Source organism: Balearica regulorum, chromosome 1 (genome assembly GCF_011004875.1).
Source record: "Balearica regulorum gibbericeps isolate bBalReg1 chromosome 1, bBalReg1.pri, whole genome shotgun sequence".
NCBI classification, from domain to species: Eukaryota; Metazoa; Chordata; class Aves; order Gruiformes; family Gruidae; genus Balearica; species Balearica regulorum.
The window spans coordinates 127,244,211-127,266,902 of record NC_046184.1 but is presented as its reverse complement, the minus strand read 5'-3'; the positions used below and the strand labels follow the sequence as shown (position 1 = coordinate 127,266,902).

The 22,692-nt window shown below is 35.8% G+C and overlaps 1 protein-coding gene across 8 annotated transcripts in view; it reads right to left on the bottom strand.

Annotated features, from left to right (window-relative positions):
* DMD (dystrophin) overlaps positions 1 to 22,692 on the bottom strand; it is a 1,320,554-nt gene that overhangs the window by 280,320 nt on the left and 1,017,542 nt on the right. For all 8 annotated transcript variants that reach the window (XM_075774516.1, XM_075774534.1, XM_075774546.1 and 5 more), the window contains one exon: positions 5,976 to 6,187. In XM_075774516.1, coding sequence (XP_075630631.1) covers positions 5,976 to 6,187 — 212 coding nt within the window. The remainder of the gene's footprint in view (positions 1 to 5,975; positions 6,188 to 22,692) is intronic.

Sequence of the window (22,692 nt, the reverse complement as noted above, 5' to 3'; positions counted from 1 at the left end):
TTGTTTATGTAATTAGTGCCATCTACTGGAACAGCACTAAATCTGCAATACAGCAAAATACTACTGGTAAACCTATCAATATATTTTTAAATCTTGGTCATTCTTTTTTTTTCCCTTTCCTCTCCTCTTTCTCCTCTCCTGTTCCCTCTCCTCTCCAGCTGGGCCAACTGTCTCAGGACAGAAGTAAGCCAGGAAATCCAGAACACTCATTCAGCCAGCAGCCAGCTCGCACGCATCTTTCCTGTTAGTCTTTTTCTCAGAGCAAATTTCCATATAAATGCACTGAAGTTGCATATTTCATCCCTAATGCGTTAACAACAAAATGAAAAAGCAAAGATAATCGATGATCTGCTTGTACTTTTGTACTATGCAAAGACTACAACTAGCCAATCAAAGGGACAATGCAAGTAGAAAAAAAAGTTTGCATTTGCAAATAGAAACAGTAAGTTGCATGTAAACATTAGAAGCAATCGACAAAAAACAAACAGTAAGGTTTGACTGTCTTTATTTTCGTGCCTTTTGAAATCTTGTTTTGACTCAGATAAGGAATTCTCCACACAAAGCTGAAATTAAATATGTAATCCCTGATTAAAGAGTCTAAATACCAAGTAAAAAGAAATACATTTGGAATATTATTTGTATATGTTTTGAATATATATTTGTGCACTTATATTTTCATCTCAGAAGGCCTGTAGATTGATTTTGGTTAAGATTGGCACTGAAACATACTTGATCTTTGAATAGAGTCCAGGTGGAGTTTTGGGGGTTTTGATTGTTCCCCCAAACTCTTACCTGTTAAAAAGCTGCTTCAACATCTCTAGGTCCTCTCCATAATTTTGAACTGAAAACATGTATTTCCTCTCTTTCCCATGTTATTCCTTCATGAGAGGGCACATCACCCAATTACTGTGCAGCAGATAACCTCAGCTACTAGGACAGCAACCTGATTACCTCTTTGGGACAAGGGATCCTATTTCTACCAATCAAACATCTAGGAGGAGGTTACTAACCCCCCACTCCTGAAAACCATCTGAACATGTTATGGTTAAGCTCGCTTAAGCTGAAGCTGCCTAAACAATTTTTTTAAGTCATTCTCCTGTGTTAAGTATGAAGATGTAGTCAGGAGAGGTGATAATTTTGTGGAAAACCACTACTATTCCTTTGGAGAAGAGAGAGACAGGTGGTTGTTTTGGAAATAGTCTGCACTTGAGCTCTTTCCTGCCAGAATTATATACAATAAATATGGAAACATTAATATTTACACAAATATAATAAAATATATAAAGCAATAAATAAATAAATTCTACAGTAATTATAATTTCAGTTTTGTAGATTTTTTTTTTATAGAAAGTATCTATTCTACATTTAGGTCTATCCAACTTTATTATACTCTACCTTTCTCTTTGTTTAAAATTATGCATGCATACAGCTACTTTTTTCCAGCCAAAGAATCACAGCACACTCACTGTTCACTGCATTACATAGAAAAGTTACCATAACATTTAGTCTGTATTGTAAATTAATGGCCTGTCAACTTTTACTTTGAAAATAAGTTCTTTTTGCCCAGTCCCATGTGAATATAAACGACCTTTTAAAAACCTTTCAAACCCAGTTTTATAATAAAAATATGGAAAGATCCATTACAAGGTTATTTCCAAAAGTGGTGTTCTCACCATTAACTTCAACATTAATGGATTAACTTCATGACATTACAACACTAGATCATCACTCTGGAAAGAAATGATGAATATAGAGAGTTTTGCCAATGGAAATTTGTATTTTCTACTTTGTTAGAAATTGGTATGTAATTTTTCAACAACTGTGAAGAGTGCATATCTTGCTTCAACTTTGCTCTGTGCGCAGACACTGATAACAAAGTGTTGTGGTAAATCATTTAACTGTCTGTCCTATCAGAGGCCCATTAACTCCTATCTTGCATGACTACAATGCACATTTTAGAACTAAATTCTTGGCTGCTTTTTTTTTTCTTGTTTCCCTTTTGTATTTTTAGATCTCGTATATCTTTTAGCTACTTAAGTACACGTTTGATTTTTTTTAAAAGAAAACGCTTCATTACCTTCATTTCATTTTGACATATTTTAAAGCATTCTCTTTTTTCTGTCTGTGTCATCACTGGAATTTGCTGAGTTTATTAAAAGGCTTAAAGAACTAAGGCTGTGTATTTATCGTGTTACTTAGGTATACATTTATTTTTAATTTTTAATTAGAAGACATTAGTCCATGTTATTAGGAAGAAAGTTTGTGTAATTAAGGATCATTGATTAAAAACAAGTAAGAAAAATTAGAGCTGGGCTTTCTTCTATCCCAGGATTGCCCAGTGGAACAAAATAAACGATGCACAGAAATTCAAATATAGCAATATGTATGTACAGCATCATCCAATTCTAATCATGTAAATTCCCACACTGAGCAGGGGTATATATAACAAATCTGGAAAATCAGGATGTCTTTCTGTCTTTTTTATGCATATCTATAGCATGCTTTATTTATATACTTAAAGAATTATTATTTTTTTATTCAAAGAATTCTATTTCAGTGTCTGCATCATAGTCAGTAACATTAACTTAATTGTTAATTGTTTTACTAAAATCAAAGCGGTACACCATCAGCCCTGGAATAATAAAAATCCACAAATTGCTGAGACTGTAATTGATCCTATATCGGTACACAGGGAGCGGCAAAAGAGGGCCTAGTCAGTTACCTCCCTGCAAGGAGAAGACAAAGACAAACAAGTCTTATCCACAAATCCAGGGCATAAAGTTCACCCCCCAAGGCTATGCCAGTGGAAGGCTGCCTGGCCTCTTGAGCCCCAGCAGAGCAGGGGATGTAATCAGGCTGCTATTTAATTTCCTATTTAGATGAACAAGAAATAGGCGGTCCATGAAGGAAAGGAAGGAAACCTTGTCTCCATCCTTCCTCCTCTTCACTTTGGCCATCCCAGCTAAACTGGTACAGAGGGAGAAGAGATGCCTCACTAGCTCTTACCAAACCAAGGAGACAAAGAGTGATGGGTAATCCTAGCAGGTTTATTTTTTTTAATGTAAGCACAGTATCGCATTAAGAAGAGACTAGTTTTACAGTAGCTTATGTTCACATGGCTTGGGGACGGAAAAGAGCTGAAGAGCGACTATTTACTATTTATACATCTATAACCTTCAGCCTGCTGAGTTAACCATCTGCAGTCATCACTTAATAAACAATAACAAACAGGGCTTTAATGGGTAAGGACTCTCATTGGCCAGGATGCCATATTCTGATTCTCCATACCTCATACTTAGAATTTCGTCCTCAAATATCAAATTAAAAAAATAGAATGAAAAAATGTTTTACTCCTCAGCAAATTAGCTGTGAATTAATTTCTGATTCAAAGGAATAATATTTTTAATTATCAGTTACATGGTACCTGGTTACTTTCTTTTAAATGTCAGAAACAAATGTGTCAAATTCTATTAAAAATACAATTGGCCAACTACAACCCAGTTACAGATTTTTGATTTATGCTGGCATTGTAAAAAAAATATATAATCAAAAGACTGGTATTGCTGAGCTTACCATTTACTTGTGTGTAAGGATGCACTAACAGAAAAGCATTGACACAAGCACTGATTAAAAGTTCTCTTAGAGCAGAGGAGAACTTTTGCATTGACTCAGCTGTCTTTAGGCAGACCTATAACAATTGAATCAGAAGAACACTTGGTGACTACTTTCTCACACCAAGCTGTGTTGAGATACAAAGCTGACAAAATTAATGTCTGAAGAGTTTATTTAAGACTTGCACTGACCTCTTTCTTTTCCTCAATGCAAATGAATAGAAATGACAGCTTTATTTTCATCAGTGTAACAGCAAGCCAAAAAACAGCATATTTACTCTACATATTCAGGGGACAACATCAAAATATATGTTTGGCACAGAAGCCTGGAAAGCATTTATTTTGAGGACTTGATGTATTTCTAGGTCTTTCAGTTTAGATAATACTATACAGGAGAAATATAAAGCTGCTAAACTCAAAAAAGATTTCCATTTTCCTTAGAATTCATGACCCCTTATCTCAAGCATGAACACAACAGCTGATGCTGTCACATCTGAGAAGCTTTCTTGAGGGATTTGACACAATAGGAATTACTGGCAGACAAAGATAATTCCTCTAGGAAGGCTGGCACAAAGGAAAGAGGGGAAAAAAAAAAAAAAAAAAACAAAAAAGAAAAGAAAAGAACCCCCCCACACACACACATTTCTAAGACAGAGGTGAATTTCTTCCGGACTTGTGGGAGAAAGGCTAGGCAAAACCAAACAAGTGAAAGTAAACAGCCCTGAAACAGTAGAGCATGTTGATGTTCATATCATCACGAGGGCACAGCAAATTAAGACGGACTAGTTGTGACACTGAAATGATAATTTTAGACTATTGTTCGTAACTTGACACAACACATCACATTGAATACAGACTGGGAGGGGAGTGGCTGAAGATACTGATAGCCCAAGTGCTTCATCTCTTTTAAAGAAGGAGTGAAAAGAATCTGCAGGTATCCTTTCAAAAACTCTGTTTATACATAGAGATACATTCTCTAAATAAACAGACTAGTATACTTTCTCTATAACTTGGGGGATGGAGGAGAAGGGCATATTCTTTTTTCTGTCCTTGGAGAATGTTGATCCAAAAACCCCATAATTTTTTCAAAAAGCATACACTCTTAGGTGAACCTCATCTAAACCTCATATATTCTTGTAAAAAAAAGTGGACAGAAAATCCATTTCTAAAACTGTATTTTCAGTTATTTTCCTAGTTAAGTAATTTGTGTTCGAGACATAAGAGACTCCAACACAATGACGTAAGACTGTGTTTGCACAGAACTATTTTTTTGTGAATTGAGTCTTTGCAGAGCTGGGACATTGACTTTGTCAAAGCCTTTTTTTTCCTTTTTTTTTTTTTTTTAAACCAAACACTGGGCAAAAGCCAGAACTCTATCTCTGCAGAAAGACAGTGACAAATGGGAGTCCTCTACACTGAATGACAGTAGTATACATAATCTATAACTCTTTCCAATACATTAGTGAGTGATTGCCCTTGTTTACCATAATCCACCCTTCCCAAGCAATGACCCTTACAGTATAATCTTAAATGAGAAAACTTAACCACACCTCAGCCCTAAAAGGATGGGTTGATTAATGTTTTTATGCTTCTTATAGGCAAGGAAAAAAAAAAAAAAAGAGGAAAGCAGAAACCCCAGCACATTTTGTATCTAAATATCACAAAGGCAATGACTAACTGATGACGAAGATAGCTGAAGACTAACCATGCGGTTATACACATACTTTCTCTGGTGGCAAAACCAGTTGATAAGGATCTCACCCCACTATTCTTCACAGCAGTTCATTACCATTCAGCTGTGTAAATAAGACTGTTCTAAGTCTGCAAACTTTAACCAAACAGCTGAGTGGTAAAAGTTAGAAAAAAAAATAAAATCTGGTGGGCAGGAGAGGAGAACATATCAGAAAATATTTGTGCAACCATTCTCCCAAATAACTAAAATGTAACGTTCCATTAACATGGAGGCAGGACTCACTTTAAGAGGCTGATCAATTGGTTGGTTTCAATCTTGTTTTTTCCCAACCAGAAAATGAGATATTATTAATCTGAAACAGCTGTTCTCAAAATTTATTCATGAAGAATGTCACCAAAGTATGACTATTTCCATAACAAGAAACCTAAAAACTGATGCAAAAGTTAGGGCATATTTGCATTGCTACCTGAGGTATAGCTCAGCTACATAAGATCGATTCAAGGATTATGTGACATACATTTTCGACTTTTTAAGTTAATTTCTTTCTAATCTTTTGTGGGAAATAAGGGATAAGGAGGTTGTTCTCAATGTGCACTATCCAATAGTTAGAGGACATTTTCTTTAACAATCTAATTAACTCAAGCGGAAGTATTTTAATTCTCAGTAGTGACCTTAAGCTCAGTGTTCTGCTTTTTCAGAGCTTCCACGGTGTAGGAAATCTCTTTCCACGACTCAAGCTTAGCTTTTGCTTGTTCAAGAACCTGCTCAGCTTCTTGTTTAGCTTCTAGCCACTGTGTTGAATCCTTTAACATCTCATGAAGCTGCTGTATCCGGCTTTGGAGGTATCCATGCACTTCATCCCACTGGCTCTGTATCTTTTCAACTGGTGAAACACAAAGGAAAAACAAAAGCTGAGTCACTTAAAAGCTTTTTTGTTTTGGTTTGGGTTGGGTTTTTTGTGGGTTTGGGGTTTTTTTAAGGGAATAAAAATATTTAAATCTTTCTAGAACTGACCATATTGGAGACCTCTTGTACTTTTAAGTGGCAATTGCAACTAAGTTTAACTTAACAAAGAACAGATAAACTGTTCTGGGCCACACAGTATGACACTATGGTACACAGCATGTGTTTCCAATGCATATGCAGCCAGAAATGCCAGGTTCATGCCACAAAAAGCATTATGAAACAGGATCACATTTGAGAAAAACCATCAGCAACAATCTTTCATTCTTACCAAACCAAGACAAGGTTTAATATTTTCTGAAGAATAAGTCCTTTAGGGACTTTGGTAATATTGGTCAAAGATTTATGGCAAGATATAATTAACGGCTATACCTTCTAATTTCATTGAGAGACTGCAAAAGCTAAAAAACTTTCTCATATGTTCATGTGAATTATAAAATAACAATTAGCTTTATCCAGTATTTGAAAGAAATGTGATCTTTGGGAACTTAATAACCACTAGAGTCACTGATAATGTGCTGGCTAGCATCCAGCATCAGACTCGTCCATAGTAGCACAAGAACATCAGGACAGCTAGTTGTCCAAGCAGTTGAAGTTTGACAAAAAAAACCCCCAAAACCAAATGAAAAAAACAAAACTCCACAAGCAATAAAATCTGTGTACTGCATGAAGAGATGGACAGGTTTTTTACTTTTTTTTTTAATTCCCTGAGATTAGTCAGCACACACTACGTTCTCAATATTTTCTTGAAGACTGCCTCACTACATTGAAAATTTACAAGCCTTCTAAAGAGGGGAACAGATATTCGTAGAGTACTCAGAAAGCAATTGAAATTATCACTGAGAGGTAGTTCCAACACTGCATCTCTCTCTGCAGGGTTGATTCCAGAATGGTGCAGGCTAAAGACTAAAGGGATGAGAAATGCTTCAGCAGGGAAAGGAGACTTCTACCTATCTGTGCTCTTCCTTTTTCCAGAAAGAGGGATAAAGATCATTCCATGGACTCAGCTGAGGTTTAGAGAAAGAGAACAAAACCTTTCACCATCCCCTGCTGAAGCCTAGGCAGGAAAACTGTGAGTAAACACACATAGCGGCATGTTCAAGTCAAAGGAAATGCAAAAGGAACTGAAGAAACAGAACTGGAAAACACAAAGCACAATCAGAGCAAAGCAAGGATAGCCCAAGGCCCAAATACTTAAATTTAGTCTGGAGCAAATCTAACTCCTCATTTTAGCTGTATACAAGGTCACAAAACAAGTCATTTCTGTGCCCTATCTGGATGAGGATTTCTGATGTAAGCTTTAGGGTATACTTGAAGCAACAAAGAGATTGCGTACTACAGGAAGGGTGAATAACAGAGGTGTTCTTGAACTGCTCCAGTAAAATCCCTGTGCTATGGCTACGGCATGTGGCTCAAGGGTTGAGCTGGGCGTGTAGGGGACAAAGACTGCCCAAACACTTTCCACAGTGTTGCTGGCATATGGGCAATAACTGCCACCTATTTCTTGCAACTACTCCAGTTCCTTCCGCCTTAGACTCTGAGACATTCAGCGTGTTATTTTTTGATTCCTGGCAACCTAGAGATTTTGGTACACAGCTGAAAAAAATATAATAGCTTATGTCAGCTGTCCATGAAAAAAAATTACAAACATCCCACCTATTTTTGTTTTATTATAAGTTTCTTTGCTTGCTGGTGTAGGGCTGTGTTGGTATTTTTAAGGGGGAAGGGGGGGGAATTAAGAGATGAATGAAAACTCTATTACAGAACTGCTTCAAAAGAAAACTAGGTCTACAATTGTATTAATTCTTCATAATAGCTGCTTTTAATAAGAAATGCTGATACTTCTTATCAACAAAAATCAAAATATTTATAGATGGATCTGTTCCATAATGTCTCACAAGGTTTGTATTTCAGACACATTAGCAGACTTTCTCTAGGGACTGCGCTTTTCTCAGCGAGACTGAGTTTTTCATCACATACCACAGTCTTGGAATTCCGTGATGACCAATTCTCCCTCTCAAGAGGGGAATGAGGCTGCATAATGAAAGCTGTATTCAGGACATCTCAGGAGCCGATTTACACAAGTGACTATGAATACACAAGCTCCAAATCTATGAAACACATTTCCTTATGAAAATACTTGGGCTATCTCCCTCAAAAAGGGAAAAGAAAGGCTTCTGACATGGACACTTAAAAAATAACACATGTAGTAGTTTTGCTTGATTACAGATTGGAATTGAAGAGTTCAGGAAGCTACTAGGTAATCCAAACAAACAAAAAAATAAAATGTTGTTTCCTTGAACCAATGACTGACAAAATCCACTTAAAGTACATCACTTGGGGATAAACACGCCATGACATCTACATATTTAATCTGCCCTTTCTGAGCTAGAATATACCAAACAGTGCAGTACTATATAAGACAAAATATGTAGAGATAATTTATTAGAGAGGCCTTTATAATTATGATGACATGATTTACTTTAAGGTAACATAAAAATCCTTTCATTACTGTAAGTTTATATCTTCTAAATCCAATTTGACTGTATATCATGTTAGAACTGATCCCACAAACCCCTCACCTGCAGCTAATGAGTTGCTGACTGCAGATGAGAATTGTCAGAGAATTGCTATTAAATGATGTTGTTGGACAGTAGAAGACAATTTTTAAAGTATTCTGAACATCATGGGGATTTTGTGCAAAGGCATTGGAACATATAAAAGGCTTTCTCTGAGTACTAACAGGAATAAGTTTATGAAAATATTGAAGAGTGTTTTATAAGACAGCAATGAGGAATCTCAGTACAAAGTTCTTTCAGGCTAACACTCTGCCCATAGCCTTGGAAGGACTTTATAAAATCCTTAAAGTTACAATGAACACACAGGATTCAGCATGGAGAAAATGAATATCTTCTGAAGTGTAATCAGCCTTACTCGGAACCAGAAAGACAACCCTAGAAATCAGAAATAGAGTTCTAAAACCAGAAAAATAGAAGAATCAATGGCATGTGAGGCAACTGTTCCAGAAAAGGATTTGCCCAAGTTTTGGAGAACTAAAGAAAAAAATTGATCACTACTTCCTACCTCAAGTTTAACGTCTTCAATAAGTAGTATTCAATCAATGAAAAAAATATATATAAAACAAAAACAGAGAAAAGGCTATTGCAAAGATTACAAAACATCCTGAAACCTAACTAGGAACATTCAATATGGCTAAAAAAATAAACTTTGCCAGGGAAAAGTAATGTAATTGTCCTTACTGCACTCTGGATTGTAATAGCATATTACTGAGATCAGACTCTGATCTTTATATTTTATGTATCATTGCACCTATATACTGTGATGACTACACATTGAAAATGCCTAGATAGACAGAACAAATGTGGCTCCATGTGCACTATTAATATCACTGAAGCACAGGAATTTCAAATAATTAGTAATGATGACAAAAGCCTTTTTTTTTCACCCATAGTTCAGTGGTTTCTGAAGCACCTCAGTTTACATTGTTCATTACAGCTATGTCCTGTGCCTTCTCCATTTCAAAGCCTAATCTCTTTTTTAGTATGGAATTCCCCCTTTGTATCCAATTTTTTTCCTTTCCTCCCCCTAAATTTGGCAACCGCACAGTATCTTTATTGTAAAAATCAGTATTTGAACTTATCTCAAGAGGATTCTGAATTATTCAGTACAGAATTTATTTACCAACCAATCTGCAAAGGGCAATCTGGACAAAAAGGACAACATTTTCCTTATAGATTTAAGGAAAAGATATAATTTTAAATTATTTTATCAAATCATGTGTCCATTAACTAGATTTATTTGAAAATAAAACCACAAAAATATTTGACAATTAACAAATTTAAACTGAGTATCAGAATGACAAAATACATACAACAGGATATTTCCTGAAGTGAAACCCAAAGCCCATCCATTTCCTAATCACAGTGCTCCAGGCAGAAGTCCTCATTGGACTTCACTTAAAAAGTTTCGTGCTTGCTTACTGGAAAGTGTCCCATCATGGCTCCAACTGCTCCCAGTTCACACTGAACTCTCTCAAATGAATAATTTAGGAGCATGGTGAGATTCTACCAGTATGTAATTTAAAGGTTGCTGTTCAATTTCTTTTTTTTCATCGCTACCATTCACTAGTTGTTCAATAGTTGTTATATCACTAAGATGGACAAAAGGAATTCTGCTGAACTGACTGTAGATTTGGTAAGTTATTAGAAGCAATAACAAAGCAGAAAACTGCATTTAAAGCAATCAAACACAAGATAACTATTTTTCAATCTGGTTATCACTGATTTAATACACTGAGGAAAGAACAATCTCAGTGAAGGAGACTGCTGGCTTAAGATTCAGTTTTATTTATTAATAAAAAAATTTATACTTTTTAAAATATTCTAGGTATAATAGAGAAACAAGAAAGAAAAAGAAATCTCTTTTTCTCTGTAAGAGTTCATAACATTGGTTAGACAAATATAACTCTTTTCACTGAGAGAGTTTATTTTCTGCTGTTTATAATACAACAGCAGTGGAAACAACAGAAAAGGAGTCTGAGAAGAAGCTGTCAGTCCCAGGAGAAATAATGTTCATGTTACTATAAGTTACAGTTAGCCTATATAAAGATGAAAAAAGCAATCATTCCATGCCAGTTTGGTAAGTCCATTGAGTCCAGTACACACTCCAAAAAAAGTGAACAAGTAAATGAATAGCAACAGAATTTGTGAGGTAGAATACCTCCACTTTCCTTGTCCAACAAATTACCTAAACTGCACTCATTTTGCTCTGTAGGAAAGTGCTTTTCAAAAGCAGTATTGTCAATATATTGACATTTTCCTATAAAAGTAATTTTTTCACTGAAGGTTCGTAGATTTGAAGACTACAGGGACTAATGCAATCTGACCTGCTGCAGAATATAACTGGAGAGCAGCAGAATTATGGACAGTTGTAATTCACGTTAGCAAAAGAAGCTACTGATGCACTGATATTCCTTAGCTGAAAAACGAAAATAATTTTATGTGCATCTTTGAGTGTTTCAATTTACTCATACCTTGCAACAATGATCATGATGAAAAGACACACTGAACTTGAAATCTAGCCAATTCTGAAAAATTACTTATGTATAGTTTCATATTTTTGTCATAATCTCTTGAGTCTTACGTTTTGAGGTTTTTTTCCCCCTCTCCTTTGCAGCAATATGAAACACTCAATGCATTGAAAGAAAAAAAGGGTAACTGAGGCCTTCAGTCCTACCCTTTAAACACTATGACTGTACAGGATAGCTGTCACTGGCAAACAGAATGAAGCATAATAAAGAAAACATTTTACATCCTCTGGCAATTGTAACAACTTCAGCTGTCAATGTTAAATATACCAGGTTAAGAAATTGGTGGGTAATGCATTCATAAAATCTTGCTACAGAACTGGATGCAGCCCTGGTCTGAATGTGGTTTGCGCAATCATAGGACTGCAAGCACACCACTTCATATGACCAGCGTGTACCAGCCAGCGCTACAAGTAGAAGACAGCAAGACATGGTAGTGTGAGGAGCTACACTGAGTACCTAGCGATGGTAACATTAGAAAATGCTGAAAACCTAAAAACTGTAGATTTTTGCGAGAGACAGGTTAAAAATAGTCCAAGCCCAACATTGTCATTGGTTGCCCTGGAAGCATACTACTAGAGCTTCAAAGCTGTCAATACAGGATTTTTTTTCAATCATGAAAAATTACTGCTACATCTCCCTAGAGATTACTGCTACATCTCCCTAGAGTTTAAGTAAGTCCTTTACAAAGTTTTTTTCAAGGACACATACATGTTTTAAGCTTCATCTTAGAATAGCCCATCAGGTTGGAATCATTTCTGTTGGAGTTGCAGTCCCACAATATAGTTTTCTTTGAATGTTCTGGATAAATAACAGTTATGTATTTCATCTTATTTCATATGATTTTAACTTTTTTTTTAATAGATTTATGTAATCCATACATTTATCCATATAAAATTTGGTTTAGCTAAACATTTGTGGCTGTAGAGAACACTAGTTTTTCCAATCCTAAATGTTTTAAGGGTGTCTTACTAAACAGTGAGCAGGTTTTCTGAGAGGCATGATTGAGAAACTTGAAAATACAGTTTTAAACAGAAACAAACTAGGTTACTGCATCTTTTTTACACTTTCCCCTTTCTTCCCCTAAACAGTATAATTTCCCACATAACAGAGATAAAAAAATTATGAGGAAAAAGAGGTGTTTTTCATAGGGCTACAAGACCATTCTAAAGGCACAACAACCATGCACTACATGCAAGGTTTTCTGATGCTTTCCAATTTTGGCTCAGTTTTCTGTAAACCACAGGAGCGGAATCACAGTTAAAACATCATTTAAGCTTGTCTTATCTTGTGGTTACTTTGCTTTTCATTATTGCATTGTTCTAAGCAAATAAACCTAAACTATTTACGTGTTTTCTTTCTTTTTCCTAGGAGAAGGATTCAGTTAAAGTTCTCCATCTATCAATTATTTCTTGCTGAAAGTGCTCTACCTTCTCTTCCGATGCCTTCCAGAACAGGAGATGTCTGACATCAGTCCTGTTCCTCAAGGAGGAATCATTTTATTAAAGTCTATCATACAACATCCCTTGACAAAAGGATGCTGATGCTGTTCCTATGAGCAATCCTGAATCTGAGAGAGACCAGTCTAGGGAGAACATTTGGGTAGTAGATGCAGAGTCAAAAGAGGATAAGTTTAAAACATTTCTTTTTTAAATGCTGAAGTACTTAAGGAATTACGGGAACAGTTATAACATCTCCTAAGCTGTTGCCTGTAGGCTGTCATTATGGAGTGGAGTTGGATAGGACAGAGTACACAGTAGAGAACAGTTGGAGCCAGCCTACTCAGATACTCAGGCAGTAATTTACACTTCATCTTTCCTTCTTTATCTTTTCTTGTAAAGCAGTATTTCTCTTAACCTTTTTCACAGGCTTATAAAAGTCATACTTATTAAACAATGATCTTAGAAAGTTATCGCAACACTTCAACTAAATATCGAAAAACACTAACAAGGTGTCACCTAAGACATTTTAGGTGTCCCTCAGATGGTCAGCAATGTGATGAGAGGATTTAGCCAATAAAGCCAAAATTAATGGTGAGGTGGCAACTTAGAATATCTAGCTTAATGTGAAGTCTGTCATTTATGCCAGAAAGATGTCAGATGTGGTTCTTATGACCATTAATCTATTAAGGTATTTAGAGAAAGATTATTCCTTACCATATATATATATCATAATGTGTAATGACAGATTTTAAAAAGACGATGGCTTACAAAAAAATGAGGCAAACCAGAAAGTATGTACACAAATTAAGCTGTATTTAAACAAGTGAGTGAATAATATCTAGGAAGAAGGAAGGAACTGTAATCCTCTATATTACTGTGCAATACTCTAGTTTCTAAGATTAGATAAAAGGTATTACAAGGGAAACCAGGAAGAAGTGCTCAGAGCCTTCAGTTGTCTTTCTGGGGTGATGAAGAGCAATGCAAATGTACCTGAAAGACCTGTCAAGGCATGAAAGACCTAGGAGGAAGAATGTTCCCTTCCTTGGCTTCTCAGAGGCTAAGATAGATAGTCAGTAAGAGAGATTTCAACAGATTTAAATGCTTTTTTAAAAAACACACATACATATAATCTCATTTCGTAGTTCAATACATTTTGGGGGTAATTATTTCCAACTATTACAACTCTATGATTTAATTTTGTTTTCTTTCAGTAGGGTTAGCCTATTTTTTCTTTTATCTAAAAATCACTTCCATATGATCAAACTAATGAAGGTCACTGTGTTCCTTTGGAAGTGTCAGATCAAACAGAATGAACTCAAAACTGTCAAGTGGTTTCTGCTAAGCACCGAGTGAATAATTCTTCAACACTGTGAAACATGCTTTATACCTTGCTATATGGAGTGGGAGTTAGAGACCAGGCTAAGCTGGTAGCATATCTAAAGAAATCAGTTTCTTATAACAAGCAAAAAGCAACTTCTGTGACTGAGCACTGAGAGGGGCATGCATGAGCTTATTAATTGGAAAACAGGTCCTTCAGAAAGCATTCAGTAGTTTGTCAAGTTTTTTATAAAAGTATTTATGTATATAACATTTATCACCTCTCAAATGAAGTTTTCATGGTCATTTTTTCACTATATGAAAAAGGGAACAGATCACAGTATGCATGAAGGAAGAGCATTTGCCTTGCATTTTAAAATGTTATACAATCTGTAAAATTTTGATGTGAGAAATACTTACCCTAAAGAGAAGTAAGATTATTCAGGATTTAGTATGAAATAGGTAAAAAACCTAAGTGTAGTTTTGCTAGAAACCTACAGAAACACACACACACATGTATATGCCTATCCACACAAGTATTGACTAGGGAGGTGGATAGACAGATTAGGGCATGAACTTCTGATACCTCTCTATTGCCATCAGACAGAGCCTTAAGAAGTAGAGCAGGACATCTATGGAGAAATGGACCACCAGAGTCAGACCCACTCATCAGTTTGGTCCCACTGCTCAGGCAGGATGTGGAGTCAGCAGTGGTTCTTTCGTGACCCAGAAGCAGGATGCATATGGACAACCCAGCAGAAGTTAACTAAATTATTTTCTTCTGCAGAGACTCCCATATTTGGATGACATCAAAATATAACTTTGTAGTAACATTGTACTAACTGAGAAAACAGAGGGTTCCCTTGCTGGAATGATTTAATCATCTTTCAAAATGTTGGTTTCATTCAATTTCCTTTGTTGTATGTAGAAAATAGCTACTGCATTCTTAAATTTAGCTACCTTCTTAAATATTCATCATCTAATTAAGAATATTTACATTAGATTTAGAAATTATATTTAGACTGATAGAAGGTGTCCAGACTGAAGCCACAGGTTTAAAACTAATCTGATTAACTAGATGAGTGAATAAGCAAGCAATCCAATCGTTGCAGTTTTAAATTTATAGAAAAGTTTTCGAAATACTTAATAGGAAAAAGTTGTTAATTTCTGTCTTAAGAATGTAAGGATTAATTAGAAGTGACTAGGTATTTTAATATTTATCTTTGTCCAGGATTTTGGTTCCTTAAGCTATTAGAAGGAAAATAATTTATAATTATGAATCTAATTTCTGTTCACAGATGATAGCATTTGTAATAATCAACCTACCTACAAAATATTTGAGAAAAGCTTTTTTCAGAAGAAATATGACTTGGCTGTGCCTGTATTTAAAAATGGGACACTAAATTAGTTAAATGATATTCTACTTTCTCTGAACATAAACAAGAATGCTATTACTATTATTGAAGTACATCAGCTTTCACATACTAACACTTTCATAGAATTCCATACTTACTGATGCAAAACCATAATGGTAGGTCTGGCAGTTTAAGTCCCGAAATGTATGAAATTCATTACCTACCTAATGAAGCATACAGGCAATGAATTTCAGAACTCTTAGTGCCACATAAGTTTGTATTGCCATCATACATTCATATTTACAACATATATTTTTAATGTCATCAGCCTACTGACTCCTGCTGAGTTTAGGCTGAGACTTGCTTTTCAAATATATCTGCATTTGTTAATCTGTACACTGATTTGCTTTGGTTTTCATTTAATAGATCCAGTTCTAACTGTATGGGCAAGACTGTGCGAGATCTTAGAGTACCAAAATATCTAGAAAATTAAAATGGACTTGGGAATTCTGTGAAAGCGTGAATGTCAGGGTCCATGTTACTGAGGCAAAGTTTTGTATATTCTTTATATATTTCTATTTTCTTCTTCAAGAAGCAAAATAATATCCTCAGAAGAAACTCCACTTCCCACCAAAGCCATAAATCCAAAATTCAAAATTCAAAGACTGCAGCTGGCTTTGCTTCATTTTACAATGGATAAACAGCAAAGCTCTTCCTTTTGTTACTGACATTAAATATTATATGAGCTGTCAGAAAAACATAATCTAAAAGCTAAGCTTTTGTTTTCTATAACTCTCAAGGTCCAAATCCCAAATTACCACTATAATACTTATTAAGTTGCATGACCAAGGGTAAACTAGCAAGCTTTGTGCAATGGTCAGTAAGCAACACAGTGGCTCCCATTTGTTGGTCTTAACTCTTGAGACCATCTGCTGGGCTACATTTGCTCTCTATGGAATTCCATGACTGAGAATTATGAGCACAGACTATCACGAATCTTTTGCTGTGCCGCTTCTGACGATGCCAAATCTGCCCGGTGATTCGACTGCTGCACCTCCACAGCATGCGCCTCTCCCCAGAGGTCACCTGGGAGCAACTCTAGAACTCCAGCCACTCACCTACACAACAGTCACAGAAAGAGAGGTGCTGGCAACAATACTGAGCTTATCTTAGATGAGCCAAAAAAAGCCATGTGTGCATCAGGAAAAAACAGCGGGCCAAATCAAAACATTATAGATTTGACTTTTATTTTTACCTTTGAAAGCAAAGAAAACTTCCAAATGAGCAAGAATTGATTTCAAAGCAAAGAAGTAAAAGTGTTTCTTTCAAAAAATATTTCTATATTAAACTTTAAGCATAAATTCTGGGCATTTTGTATCTGAACTGAGTTAACTTAATAAATTTGTTATTTCACAACAGAAATAGAAAACTATATGCATTTGTTTTACTTACAAATTAACAATTTCATAATCACAGAATAGTTTGGGTTGGAAGGCACCTTAAACATCCTCTAGTTCCAACCCCCCTGCCATGGGCAGGGACACCCTCCACTAAACCAGGTTGCCAAAGCCCCATCCAACCTGGCCTTGAACAACCTCAACTCTCTCAACCTGTCTTCATAGCAGAGGTGCGTCAGTCCTCATGGCCGTTCTCTGGACCCACTTTAACAGCTCCATGTCTGTCTTGTACTGGGGATCCCAGAGCTGGATGCAGAACCCAATGAAATAGTGAAATATCAGATGTACAGCTTCCTCCGTGATATTTTTTCAGTGACAGCTGACTAGAAATTCCAGCATAAACAGAAGCTTATAGACTCAAAATAAAGTAACATTTACACAACAGATTATGTATTGTACCGGTGATTTGGGTAAAATAATTACTTCTCTTACAATAATCTTCCTGAGAGCAGAAAAGCACCAGATATCACAAGACTGTAAATAAAGACTATATTTCTGGCCAAGACAAACCCAAACTTATTTTTTTAGATTTACAACTACAGTCTTTTAGAAAAATTACATTAATATTGAACTAAATATTTCCAAAGATGAGTTAATTCCTCGAGGCTCTTCCTTCTACTTGAGATTGACATTTCCACGTCTTACACCCCATTCTGTCTTCCCTCCCACATTTGCACCTATTTTCTACATACTTCAGAAGATGTTATCAGTCTGATACTGTATGCAGGTTCCCATCCAATTAAAATATAATTAAATAAAACCTTTTCTAAATATTCTATTTCAGGTTCTAAGTTCCACCAAGCCCAGATACCACCACTTTCTCATCATATATCAGACTGTTCAACATCTACTCTCCTTCGCTGTTACTCAGCTAGGAATCATCCAGATCACTCTCTGATGGGTCACTGTCTCACCTATCATGCAATAGGCCTGCTGACAAGAAAGACAAAATATGAGCAGCTAATCTCCAGAATTTTTATGCTATTTTCCCTTCCCTCCCTTTTTGGCATGATAAAGGCTGACACAATCCCGTGAGCATTACTATCCACTAAAAACAGATTGAAAAGCCTCAGAGCCACCATTTTCGTATGCTTATGGTCCTGAAAACAGTAATAAAATTAAATTCTTTGAATTATCTGCAGTATTTCATAAGTCATCATAATGACGATTTGGTATACATAACAAAATGAAACCACCAGCTGGTGCAACCACCCACCGAAATCTTAGGACCTCCTGCATGCAGGCTAAGCCGGTATTTACTCAGGTTGGCCTTGCAAAGGAGCTCTGGGGCTGTGCAAAACACTCTTTTTGTTCTTGGTTTATTCCCAACTCAAGCAAAACTAAAACCATGATAAATTTATATTGAGGATAGCCAAAATAAAATCCGTAGGCCAAACATATTCCAGGGTGCTTAGCTAGATTGTCTTGAGAACTGCAGGTTCCAATATATGTTCTTTCTGTGTATTGTGTACATTTTAGAAAAAGACATGGGACACAGCTTACACCAAAATCTGCATTTGCCTGATATCACTGATTATGTGGCATCTAAATTTAGCTTGTAATCTCTGCAGAGCAGGACCTTTGTTTCCTGTTTGCTCTGTAATTACTACAGAAAATTATGGTCTGGCATAAATGAATATATACTGTTCTGACACAGTTTTAAAAATAACTGTGGACATTTAATGTTGCCCATCAAATTCTGGATGAAATACCAGTAGACAAGTAATTTGATCACAATTTGAAAACTCCATTTCTGAAAAATTCCTTCTTTGTTATTTCCATTTATTTTCATTTGACAAATTTGTTGCAACACAGCAAGCATAACGTTTCTGTCTGTATCATCATGGATAAAAATAAAATAAAATGGATATTTTTACTATTTACATGTCTGCTTCTAGTCAAATTTACAATGTTCTGTGCAAGCTATTATTTCTAACACAGTACTACCTTGAAACTCTGGCCAAAACAGCAAAGACTTAGTTTGTCATATTCAAAAAACAGTCAAAAAAACTTGTCTTCTGAACACATATGGCAGACAAAGGCTGGGAGATAAGATATATTATTCCACCTTATCTAGGTGAAGAACTGAATATATTAAATTAAAAAAAAATTCTGGAATTACAAAGAAAGTCTGTAGCAGATCTGGAAATTAAATCCTCACCTCTGATGATACAAGAAGTTTGCTCTTACTGTATTTTCATTGATCCTTAAAGACAAAAAAAAAAAAAAAAAAGAAAAAAACCCATATGCCATCACACAACTGACCTTAGGCATAAGGAGTAAGTCAGTGCTTAGTGTCTGGCAGGGGGCTTCCGCTAGGAAGAAAAATGAATAATGGCAAGTTTTCCTTGGATACAATCATATATTTGCAAAGCAGGAATAAAAAAATCCTGTTTGCTTTGTTGTGGTAGCCCACCTTCCCAGTAGGCTGCCTCAGTCTTTGCAAGCATTCTCTCTCTACTTTCCATCATGCATATGAGGGTTGCTCTTGACATCCTGGAATTTTTTGCTACCCTTATCTTGCCTCTTCTTTCACCCATTAAAACTACAGATGCAACTAAATTAATCCCTCATCCAAGTGTTTATAGTAGCATTTGGGTGCCAGGTCCTGTTTCAGCTAAATGAAAACATGATTACTCGTTCCTCCACTTCGTCTCCAAAGACGAAGCATTTCCATCACTTTCAAAGCAATCTGTGACTTCTCACTGACAAAAGTCACCCTGCGTGGGTAGCCACCAGAGCACAGCCCCTCCATTGCTGATGGCAGTGTCTCCCTCGGTCCTCTCCGAGATGTTTCTGGCGTGCGGTGCTGGAAGCACAGCCAGTGTTTCTGAGCAGAAAGCAGCCAGGCAGAGGCACAGAACTGCTCCATTTCGCTGCTGCAAGCAGCTGAGGGTTTATTAAACTTAAGAAACCAGAGATATCTCAAAATGATATTTCAGAAGCAGGTAAGATCAAGGCTAAGAGAAGGAGTTAACATCTAAAAATAAACACTGTTATTTGTCTATTTTTTTTTTCCCCGATCTCTCAACATTACAACCAGAAGAGTAACGGGACACTTCCCGTACAAAGGCGCGAAAACACCAACAAGGCTTCTGAAGGAAGGGGTAATCACATGGTGCCTCTGCCCAAACACCTTGCAGACAGGGCGGCAGCAGGCGGGGGCAGCAGGAGGCTGGTGAGGAAAAACAAAAGGAGAGAGGCAAGGAGAAGGGTGAAGAGGCGCATTTGGAGAGACACAATGGAGGAGACATGCGGAAGGGGACAGTGCTGGGAACACGGCTGGAGGCGCACGCTTGGAAGGAGGCACTCGCGGCAGGTCCTGCCATTCCCAGCAAAGCCCCTCAGCCAAGGGTCTAGACAGCTTTTAGCCTCAGAGTTGTCTTTTCATAATGCCACGTTGCAACTTTAAAATGGTTTTCATAGTTGTAAATATGAAACGTTAGGTTTTCAGTGCTTTTATAGCTTTTTTAAATCACCCATAAACTACATAGAAGTACAAACATAAAAATGCAACAAGTATGTGTAACTGTGAAAAATCGATTAAATGGTTTTGATACAGATGGCAGCAGATGCACTACAGCACAGTTCCTGGCAACTTCTGTACCTCAGGGCTTTTCTACCAGATAAAACATCTATGAAAATCTCATGATTCCCAGAAGTGCTAACCACTTATTAAATTCTGTCATCTTGCCCAAATCTAAAAATGCAAAATCCAAATTACTTTCTAATCAATAGCTAACATCTATTCTGAACAAAAGATATATTCAGATATGTGATATCAAGTCCAGTAATAAAGAATGTCAGCATTGCAATGTCAACATTCACAAAGAGAACTCCTGCAAAAAGTAAATCCCAGTAAACAGTAAAAACATAGCTAAAATCCAGGTAATTTAATATTAAAAAAAAAAAAAAGTAATTTTTTTATGTTTGTATAAACTGCACTTCAATGTTTCAAATTTCAATTAAAATAAAATTATTAAAGTTATTAACTAAAAATATTAAAAATATATAAAGACAGTGAAAACTAGGAAGATAATGAGGCTTTTTTTGGGGTAAACGGGATGGTTGTGTTAAAAATGGAGCTTTATCACTCCCTTAAAGAAAAAAGGGAATGCATTCAAACCATATGATCCAATACTTTTAAGATTTTCAGACTTCAAACATGTGAAGTAGTCCTAGCATTTAGCAAGAAACAGAAACCTCCTATCTAAAATAAATAAATAAATAAATAAATAAAAATTTCCATGATCTTGAGCAACTACACACTCATAGATCTTAAGGTTCAACAGTAACTTTATTGCTTGCCCAAATGGACCTTATAAAAACAGAGTGATGGAATTTCATCAGTAGATAGGGAATTTAAATTGCCTACAAAAAGAGTCTTTAACTTTGAAAAATAGTTCTTAAAGTATAGAATGCTAATACATTTATAAATAATAGGCAGTTGTTTCCCCCTCTTTCACTTTTGGAGCTTGATCATTTTGGATATTTACTTGCAATGGAGATGGGCCATAAGTATGGTATAAATGGTATAAATATTTCTAATGAAAAATTATTAATACTACTCCTTTTAATACAGAAAATTGGCTGAGTCTTTCCTGTACGACTCAAAGAGAAAAAAAAAAAAAAATCCTTTCTGATTATCTGGCCACTACATAAGTCAATGGAACATTCATCTACCATTGACAAGAAGGAAGTCAAATCTCTTCAGAATTTATTATTTTCAGATTTTAAAGTATTTCATACAAAAGTTAACATTTGTAAAATGAGATTGAATCCAATTTTGAAATCCAATGTAATTAAAACCAGTTTTTCTGCTGTAACACTGTAAATAGGAAGTCTCACATTAGATACTTTTAAATATGTTGAAAACTCTAAAATAACTCAGTGCTTGCTTTCCTGAAGAACTGCAAATTTTTGGCAGTTAAATGTTTCAAAAAATTATGTTAACACTTCTCTAATTGTTTAAGATATGAAAGAAAGACTTTATATCCTGAGAAGTACTCTCAATTTGCTTCACATTTGCATACTATTGAATTCTTAAATACTCTTCAGAAGGACATGGAACTAAGAATTTCTGAGACAACAGAATAAGTGAGTAGGACCTGCAGTCTTATCCTGTGTGGCAGTTCCTTACTTTCCTTTTACATTTTGCTTGTAAAACTTTTGCAAATAAACTTGCTTCTTTCTGAACCTACTGAGACACTGGTATTGCTAAACTAAAAAAAGAAAGGTCTTTCAAATTGATATATGCATGCAGATTTCTATGAGTGTTAAAGATTTTCACAAACACTTTAAAATCAAGGGCAGGTAGTTACATAAAACCAGTCTGTTAAAATGTGACTCCCCTTTAGCAGAAAAGAAGGAAAAGATGCCTCTAAGAACACTATTGATAGGACTTACCATAGTAAGGGAGCAGACAGTAGCATTTGGGGAAAGGAATTGTTTGCTGACAGCCTGTAAACAAGACTTTCTGTCATTTCATGCCTGCTCATGGTTCTGGGCAACACCTACTTTCACCTAATTGATGACTGAGTAGGTTGGAGGAGGCTGAAGATTCATATGCTATGGCCCTTTTAATAAAATCACTTCTATCACCTCAATCTCCAACCATTTTAAGAACAGCAGAGTAAATTGCAGAACATTAAATAGGCTTGAATTTTCTTGGCACTATAAATTAGAAGAAGCTTTTTGTCTGTATTCTGACTGACCACCTCTATTGATTAAGTCAGTCCCTAACCTCT